A 23,856-nucleotide genomic window follows, 5' to 3' on the forward strand; every position below is an offset into this window, starting at 1 on the left:
AATACTGAAGGGAGCCTCTTCTGAATTTATTACCTACTTAATACCCGTAAAATTGTGCAGTTATTCCTGGTAAATCTCGGAAATTTAAAAATCAAAAAATTCGGTGATCTGATGCCAACGATGCTCGAAGGAAATTTACACATATTAAATTAAAGTCTCATCAATAGTTTCCTAGGAATTTGGCAATGTGAACTTTACTTATGGGGTAATTCGAGCCTGTACTGCGGTTTGTTATACTGGTAACCGCCCTCAGCGGGCTCCACCGGGGCCGGCGCAGGCGCAGGCGGCGCTATCGGCACGTGCGGAGGGGTCACTATCACAGCGTCATCAGTTATAGCCACATCGCGGCCCGCTGCGAAATTCCGAGGGTACAGATGGGCCGGGTACTGGGGCGGTACTTGATTGAATTGAGGCTGCAAATGGTTGAACTGTGGTTGCGCCTGGTTGAATTGCGGCTGCGCTTGGTGGTATAGATTGTACGATTGGTAGCCAGGCGCGCTGTACTGCTGGGAGTCGTAGTTATTAATCGAAGGAGGACCGTACTGCGTGGGCAGCTCCATCCGACCAAACATGTTTCCTAGGAATGGGAACTTGTTGATGAGGTGGTTCCAGAGGCCGGTGCCGCCGACCTGGTTGCTGCCTTGCCCGTTGCCCCAGAATAGACGTTGCGAAGGTTGTTCGAGGAAGTTGGGGTTGACTTCAACCGCGAACGGATCGTTCGGCCCGACGTTGTAGGGCGCGTTTGGCTGAGCATAGTACCCTACGGCACTTCCTAAAACACAAATATTTAACACTGTCATAGGTACCTAATTGTGGAATACGGGTGTAAAAAATGTAAGTTGTGCATTTTGACCAAAATAAATATTCTGAAATAAGTTTTTTTATAACGATAATTTTAAAAGTTAGGTTAATAGTGTGATTTATGTATTACTATTAATTTTATTTGAAATTTAAAAGAGTAGGTAGGTACTGCAAGAAACCTGACATTTGAAAGATGTCTACGATTCTTAAAATTGTCAATATGCTTCGATCAATGTCGTATTCGCATGGCAAAATTACTGCAAATATATTAGAATAATACTCCATTACAACCAAAGATTTACGATTATGTACAAAAATTTCGGGTTGCACAATTATACGTTTTAGATAGGTACGTAATCAATTCAAACTAGTTTATTAGAGCCGAAATGAAAGTCTCATTCCATTTTGCTCTAAGTTCCTTTTAGAAGTATTGGGGAAGTATGGCAATAGTCGCAATACTATGAAGATTACAGTATTACAATTATAATAAATAATGGGTTTTAGGTAATTCGCGCCCCTTTTTAACATGCGACATTGCTCCATGCATATAAAATTTCACTAGGTATCCATTGTTGACCATCACTTTTTTTAACCGAACTATTGAAAGGTTTTTTTTTAAAGTGAAACCATTGTCACCACTTTACGCATCACTTGAAAAAGTTAACATCACGTACCAACAACACAACACAGCAAGAGTGCAAGGGGCGCATTCATTTTGGCACGAGTATCGGCGTCGACTGCATGTCATTGTTGCCTCTTCTTGTATTTATACCCCCTCTATTCCCCAAAAAAGGACCTTGAGGTTCATTGTAGCCCAATATTGATAGTGTGAGGTAATGGTGGCTCACCCAGCGGACAATAGGCGCGACAACTAGGTGACTCGTGCGATGCACAGGCCGTGCCGAATCTGCATGTCGTATGCTAAACTCCTAAGTTTTCCTCGGAATTGTCGTGTAATTATGGCGTATGCTGAAGGCAGAATACATAATCAGCTCGTGAAAGCGGAGAGAAAACGTACCAGACTTGCAAGATTTACAAGAGGATTGCGTGGTGCTTATGTAGGTATTACTCTATTACTCCTCCTGGTTGCAAGTTGCAACCTTGCAACCTTATTAGGAGTAAGGTGGGTTGGGTTGGTAAGGTTGAAAGCGTTTTTCATGAGGGGTAAGACAAAAATCGTCCGTATGCCGAAGCATTACGGCCAACTTATCATCTTACCCCTCATGAAGAACCCTTTCAATGTTACCCCACGAACCTTAGTTATTTATTAACAGTATAGGCAAAGATAGATATAACTCCGTAATAGATGGATACAGTCTAAGGAAAAAACGTGCCTCGAAAATCAAGAAAATTTGATTCTCGATCAGATGGCGCCACTACCTTTGGCCTACTCTCGGATAGATGGCGTTGACGGTTTCGTTTTATTTAACAATTTTAACGCATATCAGTGAAAGAACATGGGTCAAAATCATAAAAATAATTAATGCAAATAAAAAAATCATTTATCCATATTTAAATACATTTTATCGTATTTTTATAAATCTTCATTTTTAGTTTTAAAGTGTGTCGATAGATGGCAGTGAATTTACTGGGGTCACAAAATTTACTATGACAGTACCGCTCTATCCTATTATATCCTCTTTGGTATAGGTAAGGAATAAATAACAGCCATCTAGCCTAGTCGGTAATGACCCTGCCTACTAAGCAGGAGATCCCGGGTTCAAATCCTGGTAAGGTCAACCGGGTTAAATGCGTTACTGTGTTTTTAATATTTTTTTACTCTTCTTTAACCACATATTATGAAATATTTAATAAGTCTATTGAAATATCCTTTTGCTGTGTGCTTTCTTCAAATCTTTGCCAAGATAATTCGTGAAGTAACTTTTTCGTTGTGCTATAATTAAAATTTAAAGATGTTTAAAAAAAGACGCCGTTGTACCAGTTGGGCAAATTACGTCTTTTTAAAATAATTTATAAACAATTACGATAAGACTTTTCAAACCTCATGAAACGTGTTCATAATATCAGTATTTTATAATCAATACAAGGGGCCAAAAACAGCAATTAAGAAAATTAAGTAGAAAATAGTATAACTTGGTTAAATGGTGGGTAAATGCGTGCCGAATTTGTAGACGCATTTATCCAAACATAATTTCCAGATGTTATAAACCATTTTAGTCGATTAAAAACTAATATAAAAAACCGGCCAAAACTGGTTCCGTACATAACACAATTTAAACAATGTATTTTTTATGTGAAATGTCTTTAAAAACCCCGTAGGGGTCGGATCAATAACTAAGTAATTAAGTCCGACTCACGCTTGACTGCACATTTCTAACAGGTTTTCCGGTGATCTATAGGTAAAGATCTATTTTGTATATTTTTCATAATTTTTGACCCAGTAGTTTCGGAGATAAAGGGGGGGGGGGGATGGTCATTTTTTGCCTATTTTCTTGAATAACTTCTAAACTACTTATCTTAAAATTATAAAAATATATATTTGAGATTCTCACAATGAGCTCTTTCATTTGATATGTAACACGATATAGTTTGACAAACTTTATTTTTGAATTTTCTCATTTACCCCCCAAAAGTGGCCCCCGTGTTTAAAATTAATTTGTTTACGTTACATGTCCATCTTTGGGTCACAAACTTACATATGTGTACCAAATTTCAACTTAATTGGTCCAGTAGTTTCAGAGAAAATAGGCTGTGACAGACGGACAGACAGACGGACAGACAGACGGACAGACAGACGGACAGACAGACAGACAGACGCACGAGTGATCCTATAAGGGTTCCGTTTTTTCCTTTTTAGGTACGGAACCCTAAAAAGAGGTATTATTTTAGTGCGGGCAAAAGTGTTTATGGTAAAAATGTATTCCTTATATTGCAAAGCTTGGCAAGCAAGAAGAAAGTTCCGTTCCATAGAAAAGCTAGTTTTAGAAAATTTTGTATAGTCGAAGGGCTGAAATTGTAACTTCGTGACTTTGTCTACTGACGAAACTTTCTTGAATAGCTGCTAAAACTACGTATTAAGTATAATGGTGAAACGAAAAACTACGTATCTAGTAAAAAGGTTGTTGACCACTGACATTGGAACAAATGCGTTACATTGACGCAATTACCTCAAAATTATTGATGCATATTGGCAAGGTAAAAAAATAATTATCCTCCAAGAATTTGACACGGTTTTATTTCCAAAACAGAAGTATTATTACCTAATACAAATTGTGGTTCGCATGTCTCAGTTAAATAATATTAAGCACGTTTATTACTAAATAGTACTAAATATCTAAATAAAAACAAGGATTTAAACGGATTTTGTTGACTTACCTCATTCACCTTATCTGATGTAACCATGATTCCTTTCTTTTTCGTACGATAAAGTGTTTACTTACTTACACCGTGTGGGTTTGGGGTGAAACTAATTCTCAAAAAAAAAAATAGTCTACTACTTATTTGAATACGATTTGGTAAAACGCCCTCTATGTTACGTGTTGGCCTCCAAGTAGTTCTGACCTTTTTCTCTAGATGAAGGGAGCTGTAGTGTTTAAAAAATAACTCGAATAGACGCAATAACCCAATAGTGGCAATTAACCCGGTTGACCCGGTTATAAGGGCATTTATTTTTGTGTTCATCACAGACATTTCTAGTCCCTGAGTTATGTATATACGTATATAATAGGTAGATATAGATAAATACTTAAATACATAGAAAACATCCATAACTCAGGAACTAGAAATATCTTTGATGAACACACAAATAAATGCCCTTAAGGTCAACCGGGGTAATTGCCACTATGGGGTTATTGGCGTTATTGCGTCTATTCGAGTTATTTTTTAAACAACATTGGTTACTAGCTACAGCTCCCTCCATTGTCCCATAAAATTGAATATCTGGGAGATATAAAACAAACATATAAAAACTCAAAAATGCGCGTTTTCCCAGAGATAAGATCTAGCTAGATCGATTTTTCGGCCCCGAAAACCCCCATATAGCAAATTTCATCGAAATCGTAAGAGCCGTTTCCGAGATCCCTGAAATATATATACATACATATATACAAGAATTGCTCGTTTAAAGGTATAAGATTTATTTATTTATTGTATTTTAATTGTTTTAATAATAACGTTTCAAACTGGATACTAGTATGAATTTTATTATGAAAATTTGTTTCTCAGCACCTATTTAGGGTAAGCGGTCACTCAAGTGCTAGATCAAAATAAATTTGTGTTTATTTAGGTAGGTAAATAATAATGATCGGGTCATTTAAGAACTACCAAAATTAAATTTGGAATTCTCGTTATGAAACATAATTCAGTAATAAAATACTATACCATTTAGCAAACAATGTATGTATTGTTACGTATAAAACAATTACATATGAGAAATAAAGCGATCTATAAAATCTACAGCCTGTATAAGACAATTTTTTTGTGAAAAATTCACTCGAACGCATGTGTTTACCCAACATAATCGGCATTATTCATAAGATAACAAGTATTTGTCTTCGCCGGTTGTCGCGGCATTGTCCGAAGAAGCGTTTTGCGAAACCTTTACTCAAGCGAGCCTACACGATGGTCACGGAATCGTAGACCGACGACGGAATAGATAGCGCAGTCAAATATTGCAACAACGATCCATTGAGTAAACTGCTGTTAGTGTATGTCTTAATTTTTATTAACCCTTAACCACTGACGTTAAATTTTGACATCCCATTTTGAACTTTAACAAAACGTCATAAGGAACGGTTATGGCGAAATATATGTATAGGTAGAGTTATACCAAGAAAATTCTGCAGAGATTTTGACAGCGCACGCAGTGCCAGTGTTATTTATACGTCATAATTTCATAGTTTAAAATAACACCTGCACTGCGTGTGCTGTCAAAATCTCTGCAGACTTTTCTTGGTTTAGCTCTACCACATTCGTACGTCACTGGTTAATAGAGCACACGTACTGCACAGTAGAAAAGCGATGTGGCTGTTAGGTCAAACTACTTTTGATGTTTATGGGAATAAATAGGTAAACGTATCTTTATAGGTATATACATGCATTTTCTGCCGCCGTTCTCATTTTTGTTTCACCACACGCAAAATCAAAGTCTATCAAGATCCGTCCCTTCTTGTCTAGGAGACTATCCACAGCAAAAAGGGTGATATAGGTAAATCTAAATAATAAATAACTTATTTATAAGTATAGGATTCTTAATAGGTAAATTATTTTTGCACAGTCACGTCTATGAGATTTAATAGCTATTGTCTTAATCCCTAACTTATCTCTTAATCTGACCAGCATAAGTTTAAAGCTGATTATGCCAATAGGGAAAGTGGTTAGCTGCAATGCCTGCAATGGGTCAAGTCAAGTCTTAAAGCCACTCGACTTGCCAGCGATGCGAGCTATAATGACGACATACGAATCTACGGTTTTATAAGAAGAAAAAGCTTACTTTATATGTGTATGAGTAAGTTCTGATGAATGAATAAATAATGAACTTTTTATACGGCGAATGGTAAACATGTATCGATGATAAATCGCTATGTTACAAGTACACTTGCAATGTACCTACTTCCATTTTTCGCCGCAGGTAGCGTGCGGTTAGTCAACAAAGGTTAAAGGGTGACGTACAGTCAACGCTAAAGATATATTTGTATATCTTTATGAGATTAGTAGTTGAATCTAAATCGACCATGAAAATTAAAGGGTGGTCCAGAGATAGAGGCCGCTTTTTGCAGCCGTTTATATGACTACGAGAATAAACAATTGGATTAAATAGTAATGCGTTTTATTGTAAAATTTTACAATACAATACAATTAAAACAACACGACAATTACAACAACAACACAATACAACAATACAATTTTCAATAAACAACAACAATACAATACAATACAATTTTACCGGCACAATTAACATTAATTAAACATTAATTTTATAACAGTGCAATTTTAAATATTAATGCATTTTATTGTAAAGATTATTTCATAAGAGAGAATCCGACCCTAACAATTCTAGGCCTATATCTAACGACACCTTGGTAATATCATGACGTACGATTAACCACGATACCACAAAATCCTCAAATAACACATTGCCTACTTAAATAAAAAATTGGTATTAAAACATGAATAGGTTAGATATATAGGTAGACTACATTGGTTAAAAGTAGGTAAATACCTATCTTTTGCTGGATAGATTACTAAATATATTATAGTTTAACGTCTTCGTCTTTCCGTGCCTCTTCCCATTATTTGGGATATATAAATATATATTATTTAACTAACGAAAGTATTTAACGCATTCACTGCCAGGGGGCGTGGCCTAGGAACAAACTTGTATGACGGTGAACGCACATGTGCGTTGGGGGCAATGAATGTGTTAAATAGAACACGCAATACACTAAACTTGACAATCTGTCATTTTGTAAGAAGGTACGTAGGTATAGGTATTGTAGCCATTATAGGATTCATGTTTTGGAGCAGCATTTGTTCAGCATAATGTCGAGCTCGTTATCCATGCCTTGTCTCTGTGCTACTCTAAGCGGTCATTGTTCTAAAAGGTGAATTACGGATGAGACGACAGAAATTATAGCGTTTACTGCATATTATATTGAACGCCCGAGGCTCGGTGACCCGGATATCAACATCACGAGGCTCTTGCCACGCAATCCCGACTTGTTTATTTACTTTTAACATTTTATTCCCTTTTAAATAAATTTATTTACATTTTTGATTAAACCACAAATATGTCGAGAAGCTTGATTTATAGCCTTTTGTTATTTATTGGAATTTACGATGACCAGCCTTTATTGATTAAATATTTTTTTCTTTTTTTTCATGTCCGGTTTACACTTCGGTGCTTATGTGAGATTATACACTAGGTATTATTCTACAAATCTATAGTATAGCTACTACATAGGTTTTTCTATAGTATAAATATTGTGTTAACGAAATATTCGGACGCCTTTACCAATTGGTTTTATTTAATTTCGAAGGCTTACTTACTTAAATATATGCGCATAAATTAATTGATTAATTGCCATTGTCCACGGGGTATCAATCATGGGCATAACGGTTGGGCAAGGCTGCACATTACAGATAGTGGAGTAGGCAAATATTGATCATACATACCTAGTTTAATTTAATGACTATAATAGTAATAACGTTGCTACTCGTCAAAAATAACTAATGAAGGTCAAAAAATTTGAGGAGATGTGTATTATGGATCTGGATGAATCAGATGCAAGAAAAAGAGGGGGCAATATATATAAAAAAGTGAAAGAGTTTAGCTTTGAAGACTTTTATTATTATTTATTAAGGAGACAACACAGAAAACATACATGGGATGAACAAAGAATTTAAAATAGCATAAATGTCCTTAAATACAGATGCTTCCATAAACGTATCTTCATCAGAATCAGAGCCTACAGCGAAGGTGCAGGTCTAATTACTCCAATTTTTCACTTTATTTTCATTGAAATTATTAGAAAAATATTCAAATATATAAAAATAATGCAATCTACAAGGAAACGACGGAATTAAAATATTTTAATTAGAGACAGGAATATAAATTTTAGATTACCTATTTTAAATAGACACCTACTACTTTCGGCTCGGATCCATTTTATGAATAAGGGGCCTTCGACTTAATTCGTCTGTTCTGTGGTTTCGTCTCGGAATTCTGAACAGGAAGCCCTAGTTCCATCATTCTTATCAGATGATGAGACGAGACAAAAATATGTATACATCTAAGGTGTCCCATTTTCATAGCTCTTCAATGATTTTAAACTCTCGTGCATTTATGGCCAGATCTAATTATTAATGTGTTATTAATGAATCAGATCGAGGCAAGCTGGATAGCCTGGATATAATAAGAATTGTCATTTGATAGCACTTAACCCATAGTTCTATTATACTGAATGTAGTAAGAGTGAGTTATGTGTTGTTTAGTAATTCTAGGTAGTGGGTATCATAGTATTCATAGTATAAAATAGGTTCTGTAAACAGAGTGCGGTGTCCATGACGATCCTTTGTGGATATTGTGAGTGGGTGAAGGTAGTGATAGTGACTACGTTTATTAGTCAGCCCTTGCAAACATAATATGTACAAGGCGTTACCGTGACGGAAACGATATAAACAATGTCAACTGCCTACAGAGGTACAGTGTCATTGTTTTTGCGAATAGCGATAGCGAAAAGAAGTTATGAAGACAGTGTGCAATCTAAGTCGATTTAGACTATACGCCCTGTATAGTGGTCGTGTACAGCGGAATTTCATCTCGCTTGAATTTGATTTCAATCCGAGGAAGTTATACTCTACCATAGTGCACCAACCAAGTTGGCAAAGTATTCACATAAAACGTTTAAAGTCTAGGAAAAATTCGTGCCTCGAATGTGATAGCAGAAGTACCTAATATAGCTGCACGGCTCTGTACCGTGCGGTACAAGTCTGCGGTCTGTATAATAAGTGGGGTAATTTGGCTGCTGAAAGTTGTCGTTAGAAAATTCAGTTACCACAAAGTATAACGCGCAATCTAGTTCAGCTGTCAGACTTGGGGGACAATATATCTTAGGCAGTACATCTCTTCTACAACCAACAACTCTTTCGTATCGGTATTAGTATTGGGGCATTTGGATCACTTCTTACCACATAATCCTTGTGCCCATAAGGTTTGTTTAGGAAATAAAAAGACGATGATTAAAATTCGTAATATATTAAAATAAAATGGGCGGGACACTAACCACAGTAAGTAATGAACCAAAACCGGTTGGTGTTTTAATTGTTCATCATAAGACACGGCACATTAAATACCTAGGTTTATATTAGAAATAAACTTTATGGATCAAAGTCGATTTTTAACTTGACTAATTAGGATTAGGATGATTGTGAAATTAGTGGCACAATACGACTTTTAAACACAGGATTTTGGTACCTACGGGTCAACGTTGGGGAGCTTTATGCCGTTATCATTCAGCACTATATTCATATTAGGCTCCTGCGTGTTCTTAACTTTTAGTAATAGAGATTGTATTTTACATAGGTACAGTGTCTGCTTATGTTTTACATACCTACATAGTCTACATACATCTTATCTTATCTTATACCTTTAAACGAGCAATTCTTGTATATATGTATATACATTTATATATTTCGGGGATCTCGGAAACGGCTCTAACGATTTTGACGAAATTTGCTATATGGGGGTTTTCGGGGGCAAAAAAACGATCTTATGCAGACATAAGACCTAGCTAGATCGTTTTTTTCCCAGAGGAAAACGCGCATTTTTGAGTTTTTATATGTTTTCTAAGCAAAGCTCGGTGTCCCAGATATTACATACATATATAATCACGCCTATTTCCCGGAGGGGTAGGCAGAGTCCACGGATTTCCACTTGCTTCGATCCTGACATACCTATTTCGCTTCCTACACTTTCATAACATTCCTCATCATACACGCTCGCCGGTTTAGGGTGCTCTTGACCTGGCCTTTCTTCAGGATTTTCCCGATCTGATCTGAGAAAGTCCGCTGAGGTCTACCCCTTCCAACTCCTGCTTCTACTTCTCCCTTATACACTCTCTTTGTTAGCCTTCTTTCACTCATTCTTTCCACGTGTCCAAACCATCTCAACATACCTTTCTCAATTTTTGTCACTACATCTTCGTTCAGTCCACACTTTATCCTTATTATACCTATCTAGGTCATATTTATCTCAAATATGAAAAGTCTATCGGAACACTTCAATAAGTACTTACCTCCTACATGCAACAGAAGCTTTAGCTAAGTTTTTAATCTGCACCCTCGTCATGGTACGAGTAGAGGTAAGGTACCTATTAATATTTACCTAAGTGCCAGAGGGATGGGCAACTCCCACAATGAATATTTATTGATCAGCATCCGTGATGTTCATACGAGTCGTGAACAATGGAGAGAAGTGGATGATTGTATCAGCAAACCTGCATTCCCATCGCTCACCGAGGGTTCTAATCATGCTATAACCAGTTACAACTATTATCTGAAGACCCGTGATAATAATATGAATCGCAATCACTATTAATACTTGTTCACTAACAACGATGTATCAAGCATGTGGTGGTAACAGTATAAGCACTGATATATGTGACGGTTGCCGAGATTTACGATCGATGCTGAGAATCTGTAGATGATTAGGACTGATGCGAGCAATCACTGTAATTCTGTCAAGCTGGAATAAAGAAGTAATGAAGGTAAAGGATATACCTATTACAATTTAAATTTATTACTTGAGGCGCATAGGCTAATAGAAGACACCACAACAAATACAATAGAAAATGTCGGATTAAAAGTTTTTTTTAACCTTCGATGAAAAAGATAGCCGTAATATTATTGTTTTAAAATATGTAGGTATTTGTGCGTCTACCTTTATTTTCGCAGCTCCCAGCTGGATCAATTTGAGTGCGTTTTTTAGGGTTCCGTACCCAAAGGGTAGAAACGGGACCCTATTACTAAGACTCCGCTGTCCGTCCGCCTGTCTGTTTGTCCGTCTGTCACCAGGCTGTATCTCATGAACCGTGATAGCTAGACAGTTGAAATTTTCACAGATGATGTATTTCTGTTGCCGCTATTTATAACAACAAATACTAGAAACAGAATAGAATGAATATTTAAGTGGGGCTCCCATACAACAAACGTGTTTTTTTTGCCGTTTTTTGCGTAAGCAATGGTACGGAGCCCTTCGTGCGCGAGTCCGACTCGCACTTGGCCGGTTTTTTATCGAGTATTTGTCGTTGTCGAGATAGTTATAACTAAGCTGTTTTTGGTAGAAATAGTCTTCTCCCTGATGTTCAGCTCTCATTGGAAATGGTGGCAGGATCAGGATCTCAGGCAATACCGAAGAGAAGAATATTTTTAATTTATAGTTTTACACTATAAACGTAGCAAAGATGCGGGACTATCTGCTAGTACGCGGACACCGCTGAATGCATTGCTAAACCGTTCTACTAGTTAGTAAAAAGATATCTAAATATGTAAGTACTCATGAGGGTTTCATTTAAGTACCCACTATGTTTAGATCACATATCACATCATAAGAGAGGGCCGCTGCCGCTGGGTTCATCTTTGATTTTGAATTAATCTGATTAACAGTTTTGAATGATTCACGGTTAGTTTCACTAGACTTACTTATATTTATCGACCGGGATATGGATATGGAATTTCGGGAGCTCGAAAACAATACAAAAGTAATCACGGTCCATATGTCAATAAGTCTAGTAAACTGATTAAGTACAATTATGCACAGAAAACAATAATAAGGTATACATTATATTTTGTATAGGTATATATTGTATAGGTAGGTATATATTATTATTGTATCCCGAGAATATGAAATTATTGCTGTCTGATATCTCTCCACGCTTAAATAATTCTGAACAGATTTAGATAAATTTTGTTATAGATAGTATACTATCCTATCTGGGACTAAAACTCTGTTAAGTATACCAAATATCATCTAAATCGGTTCAGGTACTTATTAGGAGGAAAAGGGCACGGCCGCTTCTCCATACAAACGTAGTCCTTATTTTCCTCTCTGGATATGCACATGATGGAAAATATTTTTTCACCTCAGCAGCTCGAATAAGCCTACTTTCGTCACTCCCTGGAGTGAGGAAAGTGCGACTTTCCTCACTCCAGGGAGTGAAACAATGTAGCCTTTTAATTTAGTGAAGGCCATGAACTTCATACTTTTATTACATTTTTTTTTATGGTATGGTACGGTACGGTACGGTACGCTACGGTACGGTACGGTCCGGTCCGGTCCGGTCCGGTCCGGTCCGTCGTCTCGTCTCGTATCGTATCGTAACGTATCTTATCGTATCGTACATATTATAATACTTTTTTTTTCTGTTTATTCTGTGTAATTCGAAATACATTTTAACCTTTAATATGTTCTCACTACTGAGGTGAAAAATTATGTGTGCAACACTAGAGCAAAGTTATTTTACATCTCGTGTTTTTGAGTCCCTCGCTACGCTCAAGATTCTACCTTAGAATCACTCGCTTCGCTCGTGATTCAATTATAGAATCTTTCGCTTTCTCGGGACTCAAAATAAACACTCGCAAGAAAAACCAACTTTCCTCTCTTGTTGCACAAATAACTATTGCTTAATTTGATGTATATTAACCATAGCTGACTACGTTTGACTTTTTAATTTTTTTTAATTATTGTAAACTTAGGTGCGAACAACAGATTTCATTAAAAAAAATGCTCCTTACTCTTATAATAAGATCATGCATGGCCGGGTTTCATGGTTTCTTTAATACTTTAAGTATTAATATTTTCTGTCTGTACTGATAGCTATGCTATGTACGTGTATAATAGTTAAATGTTTCTTAGTTTTAATTTAGTTTTAAGTGTCCATTGTATACCCGAATTGGGTTACCGTTGAAACTCACATGTATCACACCACATAACACCTCTGTAACACGGTTGTACAATAAAGCAATATCTTATCTTATCTGTGCATAATTGCATATTCAATAGGTATTATTCGCTATATCTACGCACACAAAGTCGCACGCAGAAGTTAGTAATGAGTAAAAATAGCTTTCAAATATATAATTTACGCTAAATAGCTTAAAATATTACTTTGATGGTACCTACCTATAAAAGATTTATATTTATAATATTTATTTCTATAATTTAGTGACTAGAGGTAAGATAACGATCTGTGTGATAGAATTTAAAATATAATTGCTTCTAATAACTCAAGTTTTACCTGTTAAGGCGTTAGTCACACCAATAATTATAATTATACGTTAATAGTCGTCGATCCATAGCATCCTGTTACAAGTCAAAAATTCCTTATAAGCAGTTCGGCATTTTTCTACATATATTTTCAATTAGTCGGCATAGTTGTGCCAGAGACAAGTAAATGATGGAGACTTACAATCTCCTTTTAAAGGGACTTTCCTCGTCATATTGTTGTAAATTGGTAGGTACATTAGGTACATAGCAGACGTAGGTTAAGATCAAGGCGGGAATAGTGGCTTCGCTCAAAGAGGGGCTATTTTGCTTTCCTGCGAATACAGCAGAAATATTCAGTTATCGAACAAATTCAAAAGGTTATTCTAACACGCGAGGGTGCAACAGTATTAAGCGATATTTGGAGGACTGAGTCACTGCTCGAGCAGAGCCACTGTTCCCACATATTGTGTACATATTGTAAGTCCTTTGACCCCTGGTTCACAAGTTTACCCATAACGACATAAATTTTAACTCTCTCAAATAACTCACTAGGAAGGAGATCAAGTTTAAGGGATGTCATGTTAATTTGTTAAAATCAAAAGGAATTTTTGTTTTTTTTTCTACCTTATAACAGGATGCCTGTGACAAGGTAGAAAAAAATCAAAAATTCCTTATAAGCAGTTCGGCATTTTCCTACATATATTTTCAATTGGTCGGCATAGTTGTGCCAGAGACAAGTAAATTTAAGATTAAGCGATATTTGGAGGACTGAGTCACTGATCGAGCAGAGCTACTGTTCCCGCCTACATATTGTAAGTCCTTTGACCCCTGATTCACAAGTTTACCCATAACGACATAAATTTTAACTCTCGCAAATAACGCACTATGAAGGAGGTCAGGTTTAAGGGATGTCATGTTAATTTGTTAAAATCAGTAACGAGGAATGAGAGTTTGTATTAAGATTAACAGTCTCTATTATTCGCTTAGGTATAATTAGGAGGTAATCTCATTAACTTTGCAAAAATTACCACTGAAATTATAGTCCGCTTTTAGTTTTTTTCTTACCTAATTTATCAAATATGTCGACCATCACGGTAAGATAATTCCACGGAAGTGCTTACGCAGGAAGTCAGTAGTCGTTGAACTCTAATAGATATGTGCTCTTATGACGTCAGAAATTCGCTCAATTAAAAAACCCCTCAAGTAAACGTGTCGTTTTTTTGGTGCGCCTGTCGTGTATAATATTTGCGAGGCAAGAAGTGACCTTTAATTTTTTAGCTTTGCAATTGTCAAAACAAATGACAGCTGGTCTATGAATGGTTTGGCAAGTTCCATGTAAAGGGGCCCACTGACTATCAGTCCGCCGGACGATATCGGCCTGTCAGTTAGAACAAAAATTTGACAGTTCCGAACAACTGATAGGCCGATATCGTCCGGCGGACTGATAGTCAGTGGGCCCCTTAAAAAAGTTTGTACCAGCAAAACTAAACAATCTACAATTTCGATACCGATGTGCAAGTACTAACGAACTGAAAAATATTACACAGTAATAACAGACTACCTTAGTTATTCTCTTATAATTTTCTTTGGGATGAGATGATAAACCCTGAAGTAAAAATGAAACTAGTGTACGTAAAGTGCTCACACAGATTCTGTGAGATACGGCTGGTCGGATTACAGTCTGGGTCTCTACGCTTTAGTTTATACTGTCCGCCTTTGTTTTTTTTTCTTTTTTAATATGAGATCTTGAGGTACTAGGTGCTAACTATAACATTTATTAAACCAGCATTATTTTGCTCTAGTGCGGTGTCTTTGTCTTTCAACTATTTCGTTTACTTTTTGTAAGCAACCTGATTTTTTGTCTTCTACTACAACCCCCCTTGTAAGTTCTCCCACCTGCCACATATTGAAAAAAAAAAACTGATTTTGATTGACATAAGCTCGTTGAACTCCATCGTATGCCAAGCTAAACTATGTAGGTTTTGAAATAAAACTATGAAAACGGATTATATCGCGTATATTGAATTTATAATACATCCCGACGTTTCGTCGTTTTTTTTATCGCTTGTATATATATATATCTTTACTTGAAAATAATTGTAGTGTATAACTAGCCTTATGAGCCTTATGATTGTTCATTATTTTGTATGTGGGTATTTTTGGACTTTGTAATTTTTCCTCAGTCGCCCGTTGACCACGAACGCTGTAAAGGGTTCGAAACGTCGGGATGTATTATAAATTCAATATACGCGATATAATCCGTTTTCATAGTTTTATTTCATGAGTAACTATCGCGGTAACCGAAGACAATATTATGTAGGTTTTATTATACGGATATAAAGCAACCATGTTAATCTAGCCCTAGTCACAAATCTTATTATTATTAAATAGCAGGCAGTGTTGCGTAGGGAAAACTAAAGGTCACTTTACTTGAAGGATCTATAAAAGGTTAGGTACATTTATTATAAAACTTATTAAAGAAGGAAGAAGGAAAGAGGCAATAAAAGAAGTGTAATAAAACCGTGTTTAAAAAAATCCTTTAATTAAATAATAATGACCGAAGTAGTTTTGAACTACCTAATACTCACGTTATATTGCACTAAAATACTACATATATGGCTAAATCGTTAACAATTCTTCAATATGTTTAGGTATGTATGTACCTTAAAGAAAATATTTTGTAGTTACCTAAGTATATGTATACAGATTGCACTGTTATGTTTGTTGCTTTTGCCACTTCTATTATAAATAGAGGTACAAATTGTACTTCGCTAAAGCGACAACACAGTATGCAGAAAATTTAGCTTTAGTATCTATCGACATAAATATGCGCGTAGTAGGTAGGTAGGTAGGTATGTCTTGAATTGACAATTTAAAAATCCTAAGCTTAGTAATTAAAAAATAAATGTCAAATCGGTTACAACAATCTCAGTTGGTTAGTCTATATATTAAATATCACAATAAGTCCGTATTCAGATCTCCTAATGATTAAACAATTATTATAGTTAACGAATTAAATTAAATCAGGTCGTCACATAGGCTTTGGGTGCCTTATGAACAGCTTGCCCATGTATGGAGTCTTGTCGTGGAGTAATTAAAGTTATCTTCTTCCGTAACCTGGAACAAGATTAGTGGTGAATTAGTACTAACATCAACATGTACACTTGTACAGCTACAGATCGATTCATATTTCTAAGAACTGGCTCAAAATTTGAAACATGTAGTCTGTCAATATGATACGGTGTTGGTTGTTTTTTTTTTCCCCTCACTAGCTCGGAAAGTTGTCTTTTATCCTTTAAAACAAGCGGGGAAAAACGCATTTTATCCACTAGTGGGGAAAGTAATTTGACCTTGGATGGAGCGTGTTTAAGTAGCTTGACAGATAACAAAACGTAAAACGCTCATAATAATGATTCGTTTGATATTAATTATCATTAAACAAATGGTTTGAGAATCTAATAAAAAATACCAAATTTAGCTTTATTTAATGATTTTATGTCATATACCTTAAAGTTCCATAAGAAACGTTTGTTTTTTAATAATGATGTTAAATATTATTCTGAACGCACAAGTTGAGTCGATGCAATTTCAAAACGCATCATTGACATTTCATACGTCAGAAATGTCAACAAAATTTTTACTTATAAACTTCTCACGTAAAAATACAGAATTTCCAGTTTTTTTTTGTTATAATATCGTAAAAAAAATTAGTGATTTCAGTGATCTAACGCCTGTGGATGTTGCACTTTCCTCGCTATAGTGAGGTGAAAAGTTTTGTGTTACACACGGGTGCAAATGTATTTTACTTCTCGTGTGTTGAAACACTTGCTACGCTCAGGATTCTATTTTAGAACCACTCGCTTCGCTCGTGGTTCAACTATAGAATCCTTTCGCTTGCTCGTGTTTCAATTCCACACTCGCGGGTAAAATACAACTTTGCACCCTTGTATAACAAATAACTATTTTATAAACTGATCGGCGATTGGCCCTAGTCACACCTGATGGAAAGTGAAGACAGGGCCTAAGATGGAGCTCACCGGTTCAGTAACAGCCTATTCACTCTTGTTTTAAAGAGACCGAGGTCATATTGATCAGGGAATACAGATGGCGGGAGCGCATTCCTTAGCCGTCCGTACCAAAAAGGAGGAGGCAAAACGTTTCGTCCGAACGAATGGAATGTGGACCACGAACGGGTGTATTCGCTCCCCGCGCCTGGATGTCCGATGATGGAAAGGGGAAGGTGGGATCAGGTCGTGCAGTTCCTGTGCGCACTCCCCGAAATGTATCCGATAGATAGTTGTGCATGTTGTATTGGGAGGTGAAACGAATTATAAAGTTTTGTACCTAGTGTGGCATGTTATTCGGGTACGGACTTTAAATTAGACTGGATAAGTAATCTACTTAATATATACCTATACATATACATATTTTGGGGAAGGTTAAAGGTAACCAAGTAATAGTTGGTTAAAATTGTTTGATAACTGAACAATTTTGGAAAGAAACACTTTCAATGTTAGTGACAGGTACCTAACTAAATAGTTACTCGCAAAGCTATACGAAATTACTAACCTAACATGGGAATAAAACACATCGAAAAGGTACCTACCTATTAATATAAATTCAATATATACAAATGAATAGTAAATACTAACCTCCTTTAGTAGGGAATCCGGCAGAAGCTTGGGCGTTAGCGGAACTGCTCGCAAAGCTGCCAGCTTGGCTGTACGCCCCGCTGGTGGCTCCCGCGAGACTCTTCGCGGTTGCGATCGCACCACTGTTACTCCGCGCGAGGTTACCATACGGACTGCCGCCACTGCCTCCACTTCCGCCACAACCACCACCACATCCATTATGACCACCTTGGTTACTTCCAGAGCTAAATGCGCCTGCAGCAGCCCCGGCAGCTGCGTGTGCTCCAGCACCAGACTGCGATCCACTTCCACCTACATTCGGGGAATTATAAGGCGAATAGCTTCCAGTTCCTGCTGTTCCTGCATTCAGGTTATTGCCGTTTCCGTTATTGCCGAAACTACCAGCCTCAAGGCCGTTTTGAGAAGCGCCTGGCTTGCTTCCCAGTTTTCCCTCATCATAAGGTTTCAGAAGCCCCGGTGGACCGCCAAACCCTCCTGAGTATGCAACAGCGTTGGCACTGGCTGACGCACTTGCACCAGCGGCGGCCCCGGCTATACCCTTGTTCTCGTTGCCAGCACCTAATGAAGGGGATGACTGACTTGGTTGAGCTCCGCAATTCCCAGATGTGCAGGAAGGTTTATTGTAAAAATTGGAAGTAGGAGACGTTGGAGCTACTCCATGTGTAGTGGACGGGATTGCGCTTGTACTAGGGTGCGCGGGTTGACTTGTAGGATTTTGACCTGTTGGGAATGCAGGTTTAGAAGGTAGTGAGAAATCGTTAGGTTTTAAAATTCCGAGTGGGGCGCCGAAGCCACCGGTATAAGAAGGTAATTTTTCTTCGGAAGAGGGATATGTTCCGCTAGCTGGTTTAGAAACACCCAATGGTCCCGCTCCAGCATTGGCACCAGCCGCCACACCGTACTGGCCAGAGTTAGAAGGTAAAGTAAATGGAGGAGTATATGTAATACTTGGTTTGGTGATTGCTCCTGGGCTAGGCTGTGCGGAAGAACCGACACAGTTAGGAGTTCCACAATTAGTGGGAGCAGTTGCACTCGCTGATGGGATTGTAGGTGATGTTCCTTGCGAAAAACTTGGGAATTTTGATCCTGGATAAGTGCTAGCTCCTATGGGACTGGGTGCTGACGAGGGGAAATTGCCACAATTGCCGTTAACACAGTTGCCGCTAGGACCTGTAGGCGAAGATGTATAACCAGGGGCTTTTGAACCTGGATACGCTCCCGCAGCACTAGGGGCAGAAGAAGGATAGGTGCCGCAGTTTCCGTTGGCACAATTGCTACCGGGAGCCGAAGGCGTAGGTGAATAGCTCGTGGGTTTAGAACCCGAATACGATCCCGCAGTGCTTGGGGCAGATGAAGGATATGTACCGCAGTTTCCATTGGCACAGCTGCTACCGGGAGCAGAAGGCGTAGGTGAATAGCTTGTGGGTTTGAAACCTGCATAAGATGACGTAGCACTTGTGGCAGATGAAGGATAGGTGCCACAGTTTCCATTGGCACAGTTGCTACCGGGGGTAGATGGCGTAGGTGAATAGCTTGTAGGTTTGGTACCTGCATACGAACCCGCAGCGCTTGGACTAGATAAAGGGTAGGAGCCGCAGTTTCCGTTGGCGCAGTTGCTACTGGGGGCAGAAGGTGAATAACTTGTGGGTTTGGAATCGGCATAAGAACCGGTAGCGCTTGGGACAGGTGAAGGATAACTGCCGCAGTTCCCGTTGGCACAGTTGCCGTTAGGAGATGACGGCGTAGGCGAAAGGCCTGGGGCTGTGGAGCCCAGGTAAGATCCCGTAGCACTGGCGGCTGAAGAAGGATAACTGCCACAATTTCCATTAGCACAGTTACCACTAGGAGCTGATGGTGCAGATGAATAGCCGGAAGCTTTGGAACCTGCATAAGAACCCGCAGAGCTTGAGGCAGATGTAGGATAACTGCCACAATTACCGTTGGCACAGTTGCTATTAGGGCCCAATGGCGTTTGTAAATAAGATCCGGTAGGTGCAGAGGAAGGGTAGGTACCGCAACTTCCGCTAGTGCAACCACCATTAGTAGAAGGCGATTGTGAATAGCCTGGGGCTTTGGATCCGGGATACGATCCTGTAGGAGCCGGAGCGATTGACGGATAGCTACCACAATTTCCACCAACACAGTTTTCATTGGGGCCGGCCGATGTCGGGGCATAACCAGGGGCTGACGGATTAGTACCGGAAGAGGGATACGTGCCACAATTTCCAGATGCACAGTTTCCTTTGTTGCTATCCGTCGATTGCGTAGGGAACTTGGGGCCTAAGTAATTAGTTGAATAAGAATCACCATTAGCGGAATTGTATACACCATCCGAATGTTTATTATCACACTTTCCGGAAGAGCACTGACCAACTTGACCATTCGCTGAAGGGGCGTTTTGGTAAGCATTGTTATTCAAAGGCAATCCCCCAGTTCCTGGATTGGGGTATTCTTTCGGAGCTGTCAAATCTTTAGCAGGTACTGGTACGTCTGCATTACCCTGTGCTCCACTCTGAGGATAATAATTACCATTGCAATTTGGTGATTCACATTTAGGCTTGGAATAATCGGGACCTGCACCAGGGTTCGTTTGCGGGTATAATGGCTTTGTAGAGGACGGCGATCCACAGTTTCCATTGGAACAATCGAAAGGTTGATAGCTATCAGAAGATTTGTCGTACTGAGATCCTTGATCATTTTCAGTAGTTTTCGAAGCTGTCGTGCGAGCAACATTTACATGAATGTCATTTCCGTCATCTTCTGATCCATCGTTTGATGATGGCGTGTCACATTTTTCTGAAGTACATTTGGTAGCGTCACCGCAGTTAGATCCTTGACAGCCTGAGGGTTTCTGGCCTGAACACGCGCCACTAGTGCAAGGAGCGCCATTAGGTGAATACGCCCCAGCGATTGCGCCTGCTGATGCTATAGCCCCCGCGTTCGCACCACTGAATGCTGGAAAACCGTTTCCAGGTTGACCATCTGTGCTCTTCTGACACCCTCCAGAAGTGCAACCCGCACCTCCCGGGCCAAAGGAACCACTACCGCTGTAGCTGAATGAACTTGACCCGGAACTAGCACTCGATGAGGCAAAGCTGGAGGCCGAGGATTTAGAAAAACTGCCCGAAAATCCGGCACTAGCGGGGATGTTTCCAGCGCCACTAAAAGCCCCGGCTAGCGCTGCTGCATCGGCTAAAAAATAAAATTATAAACACTTTTATATCCATATTTAAATGTATCCACGTCAAATTATGATTTATGATAACATTACTCTTTTAATTATTTACGTCTAGTTTCCTGTTATTCAAATTAGAAGCCGGTTTATTACTTAACTCTAAACAATTATAAATTGCAGACGGCTTAATAGCTTAATTGCCGAATAACTAAATCAAAGTTTGAACTGTTATTTTTCCTAACAAATAAACTTTACAAGTAAACACTTACCTTTAGCCCCCGCGCCGCCCTTAACGCCATAGCTATTATAAGGACTGGATGCCACTACACCCACGAGGGTCAACACTAAGGCGCACTTGAGCTCCATCTTAGTGAAGCCTCGCGATTACAATGTGGCACAGCAACCGGTGCCTTGTCTTTATAAAGCGATACACAAATAGCCAGTCGTTCATAATGTATAGCAAAAAACCAGTCGGCGTTTACCGCGAATCAAAATGTTGACTTCACGTTTGTTTCCCGCATTCATTAGAAGCACCGCTCCGCCGTGCATAGTAATTGGGAGCCGGGGTACTCCATTTCAAATTTTATTACGTAAGTAACGTCCTTAACTTACGCTTATTAACATATGAAATTGATACCATGCTCGGATCTATTCAGGATTTTACAAGAGAGTGCCATCCTTGTATCCGCTAATGTTTTTTATATTCTTTTAAGTGCTTACAGGAAAATACATTGACGTTGTTGGGGTTATCGTTTGAGATGATTTTGATATTGTTTACAAGGTAACGGCCTCCATAGGTATGTTTTTAAGAACCGGTATTTACCAATAACTTTTACAAATCAATTCCAATAATCGCTTAGTCATTTGAATTATAAACACTATCGGTGTAGGTATACAAAAAAAAACTGGCCAAGTGTGAGTCGGACTCGTGTACGAAGGGTTCCGTACCATTACGCAAATAAACGGCAAAAAATCACGTTTTTTTTTTTTTTTTTTTTTTTATACCACGTCGGTGGCAATCAAGCATACGGGACAACAACTTGTATGGGAGCCCCACTTAAATATTTATTTTATTCTGTTTTTAGTATTTGTTGTATAACAGCAACAAAAATAAGTACATCGTGAAATTTTCAACTGACTAGCTATCACGGTTCATGAGATACAGCCTAGTGACTGACAGACGGACAGACAGACAGCGGAACCTTAGTAATAGGGTCCCGTTTTTACCTACATGCTGAACCGAACCTACCTACTTGCCTTTAAAATTACGTAAGTAAACAATTTATCACTCACAAAAATAAAGGACCACAATTAAAACTAACGGTTATTTACATCTTTATTCGTAAAAACCTAAAAACATGGGAATCGAGCTATAGCACAATCGTATTAAGTCTAACCTCGAAATCCTTCCAAAGTTATGAAATTTGGTATGTATGTTAATTAAAGGTCTCTTTTTCATGTCCACCTTTTGACATTTGGGGACCTCGAGGAATCGCAGCCATCTTGGAAAATGTGTAATCATATTTTTACTCCTAGCGCCTAAACTATTGAGTGGATTTCAATAAAATAGACATCAGTAGATCCATAATTGGTACACGAGTGCTATGCAATACAAATTTACTAAAATAAACGGAGGAAACATGGTTAGAACTTAAAAATGTGACTGCAAAAACAGATTTTAGGTCTTAAATGGGGTTTAAACAATAGTGACAGTAATGAAATTTGACACCTACAATTTCAGGGATCCCTGTTTGCGTGTTATATAATTGGAGCTTCGGGGACCACGGGGATCAAACGCCATCTTGAAAAGTATAAGTCTTTTTTGGTTTTTCTGTTTTTCTTGGAATATCTGGGTTTAATGTGAATACTGTGTATGGCGAAACAAAAGCTTGTTAAGTTCTACACAAAAAAGGTATAAAACACCATGTCCCTAAAACGGAGCTTTCTTCTAGAAATATGGCTCAGAAGTCTAAAGGTTATACTTAATCATCTACAATTTTTTTATTTTAAGACGGGTCAGAAAAAGATACTTGTATATTTTTTTTTACAATTTTTGGAACACAAAAACATTATTTACCCAACCACGAATAAAAAAAAATGTGTGGAAACTTGTAAGCTTCCCTTGTAACTTGTAAACCCTATTTCTAGAAAAAGGCTTCGTTTTTGGGACATGGTGTTGTATAACTTTTTAGTGTGGAATTTAATAAGCTTTCGTTTCGCCATACACAGTATTCACATTAAACCCAGATATTCCGAGAAAAACAGAAAAACCAAAAAAGACATACTTTTCAAGATGGCGCTGGATCCCCGTGGTCCCCGAAGCTACAATTTTATGACACGCAAACAGGGATCCCTGAAATTGTAGGTGTCAAATGTCATTACTGTCACTATTGTTTAAACACCATTTAAGACATAAAATCTGTTTTTGCAGTTACATTTTTAAGTCCTAAACATTTTTCCTCCATTTATTTTAGTAGATTTGTATTGCATAGCACTCGTGTACC

General features: G+C 38.1%; 2 protein-coding genes across 2 annotated transcripts; both read right to left on the reverse strand.

The window, feature by feature from the left end:
- Positions 1–82: 82 nt before the first annotated feature.
- Positions 83–1,814, reverse strand: LOC134756284 (uncharacterized). The gene is made up of 2 exons (XM_063693118.1): positions 1,476–1,814; positions 83–772 (listed from the first exon to the last, which is right to left on the reverse strand). The coding sequence occupies exons 1-2, from the start codon at positions 1,513–1,515 to the stop codon at positions 195–197; spliced, it is 618 nt and encodes a 205-aa protein (XP_063549188.1). The 5' UTR covers positions 1,516–1,814; the 3' UTR covers positions 83–194.
- A 14,230-nt stretch (positions 1,815–16,044) lies between these two features.
- On the reverse strand, positions 16,045–21,777 carry LOC134755836 (mucin-19-like). The gene is made up of 3 exons (XM_063692452.1): positions 21,622–21,777; positions 18,178–21,369; positions 16,045–16,642 (listed from the first exon to the last, which is right to left on the reverse strand). The coding sequence occupies exons 1-3, from the start codon at positions 21,716–21,718 to the stop codon at positions 16,626–16,628; spliced, it is 3,306 nt and encodes a 1,101-aa protein (XP_063548522.1). The 5' UTR covers positions 21,719–21,777; the 3' UTR covers positions 16,045–16,625.
- Between the last annotated feature and the right edge of the window lie 2,079 nt (positions 21,778–23,856).

Source organism: Cydia strobilella, chromosome 3, assembly GCF_947568885.1.
Source record: "Cydia strobilella chromosome 3, ilCydStro3.1, whole genome shotgun sequence".
NCBI classification, from domain to species: Eukaryota; Metazoa; Arthropoda; class Insecta; order Lepidoptera; family Tortricidae; genus Cydia; species Cydia strobilella.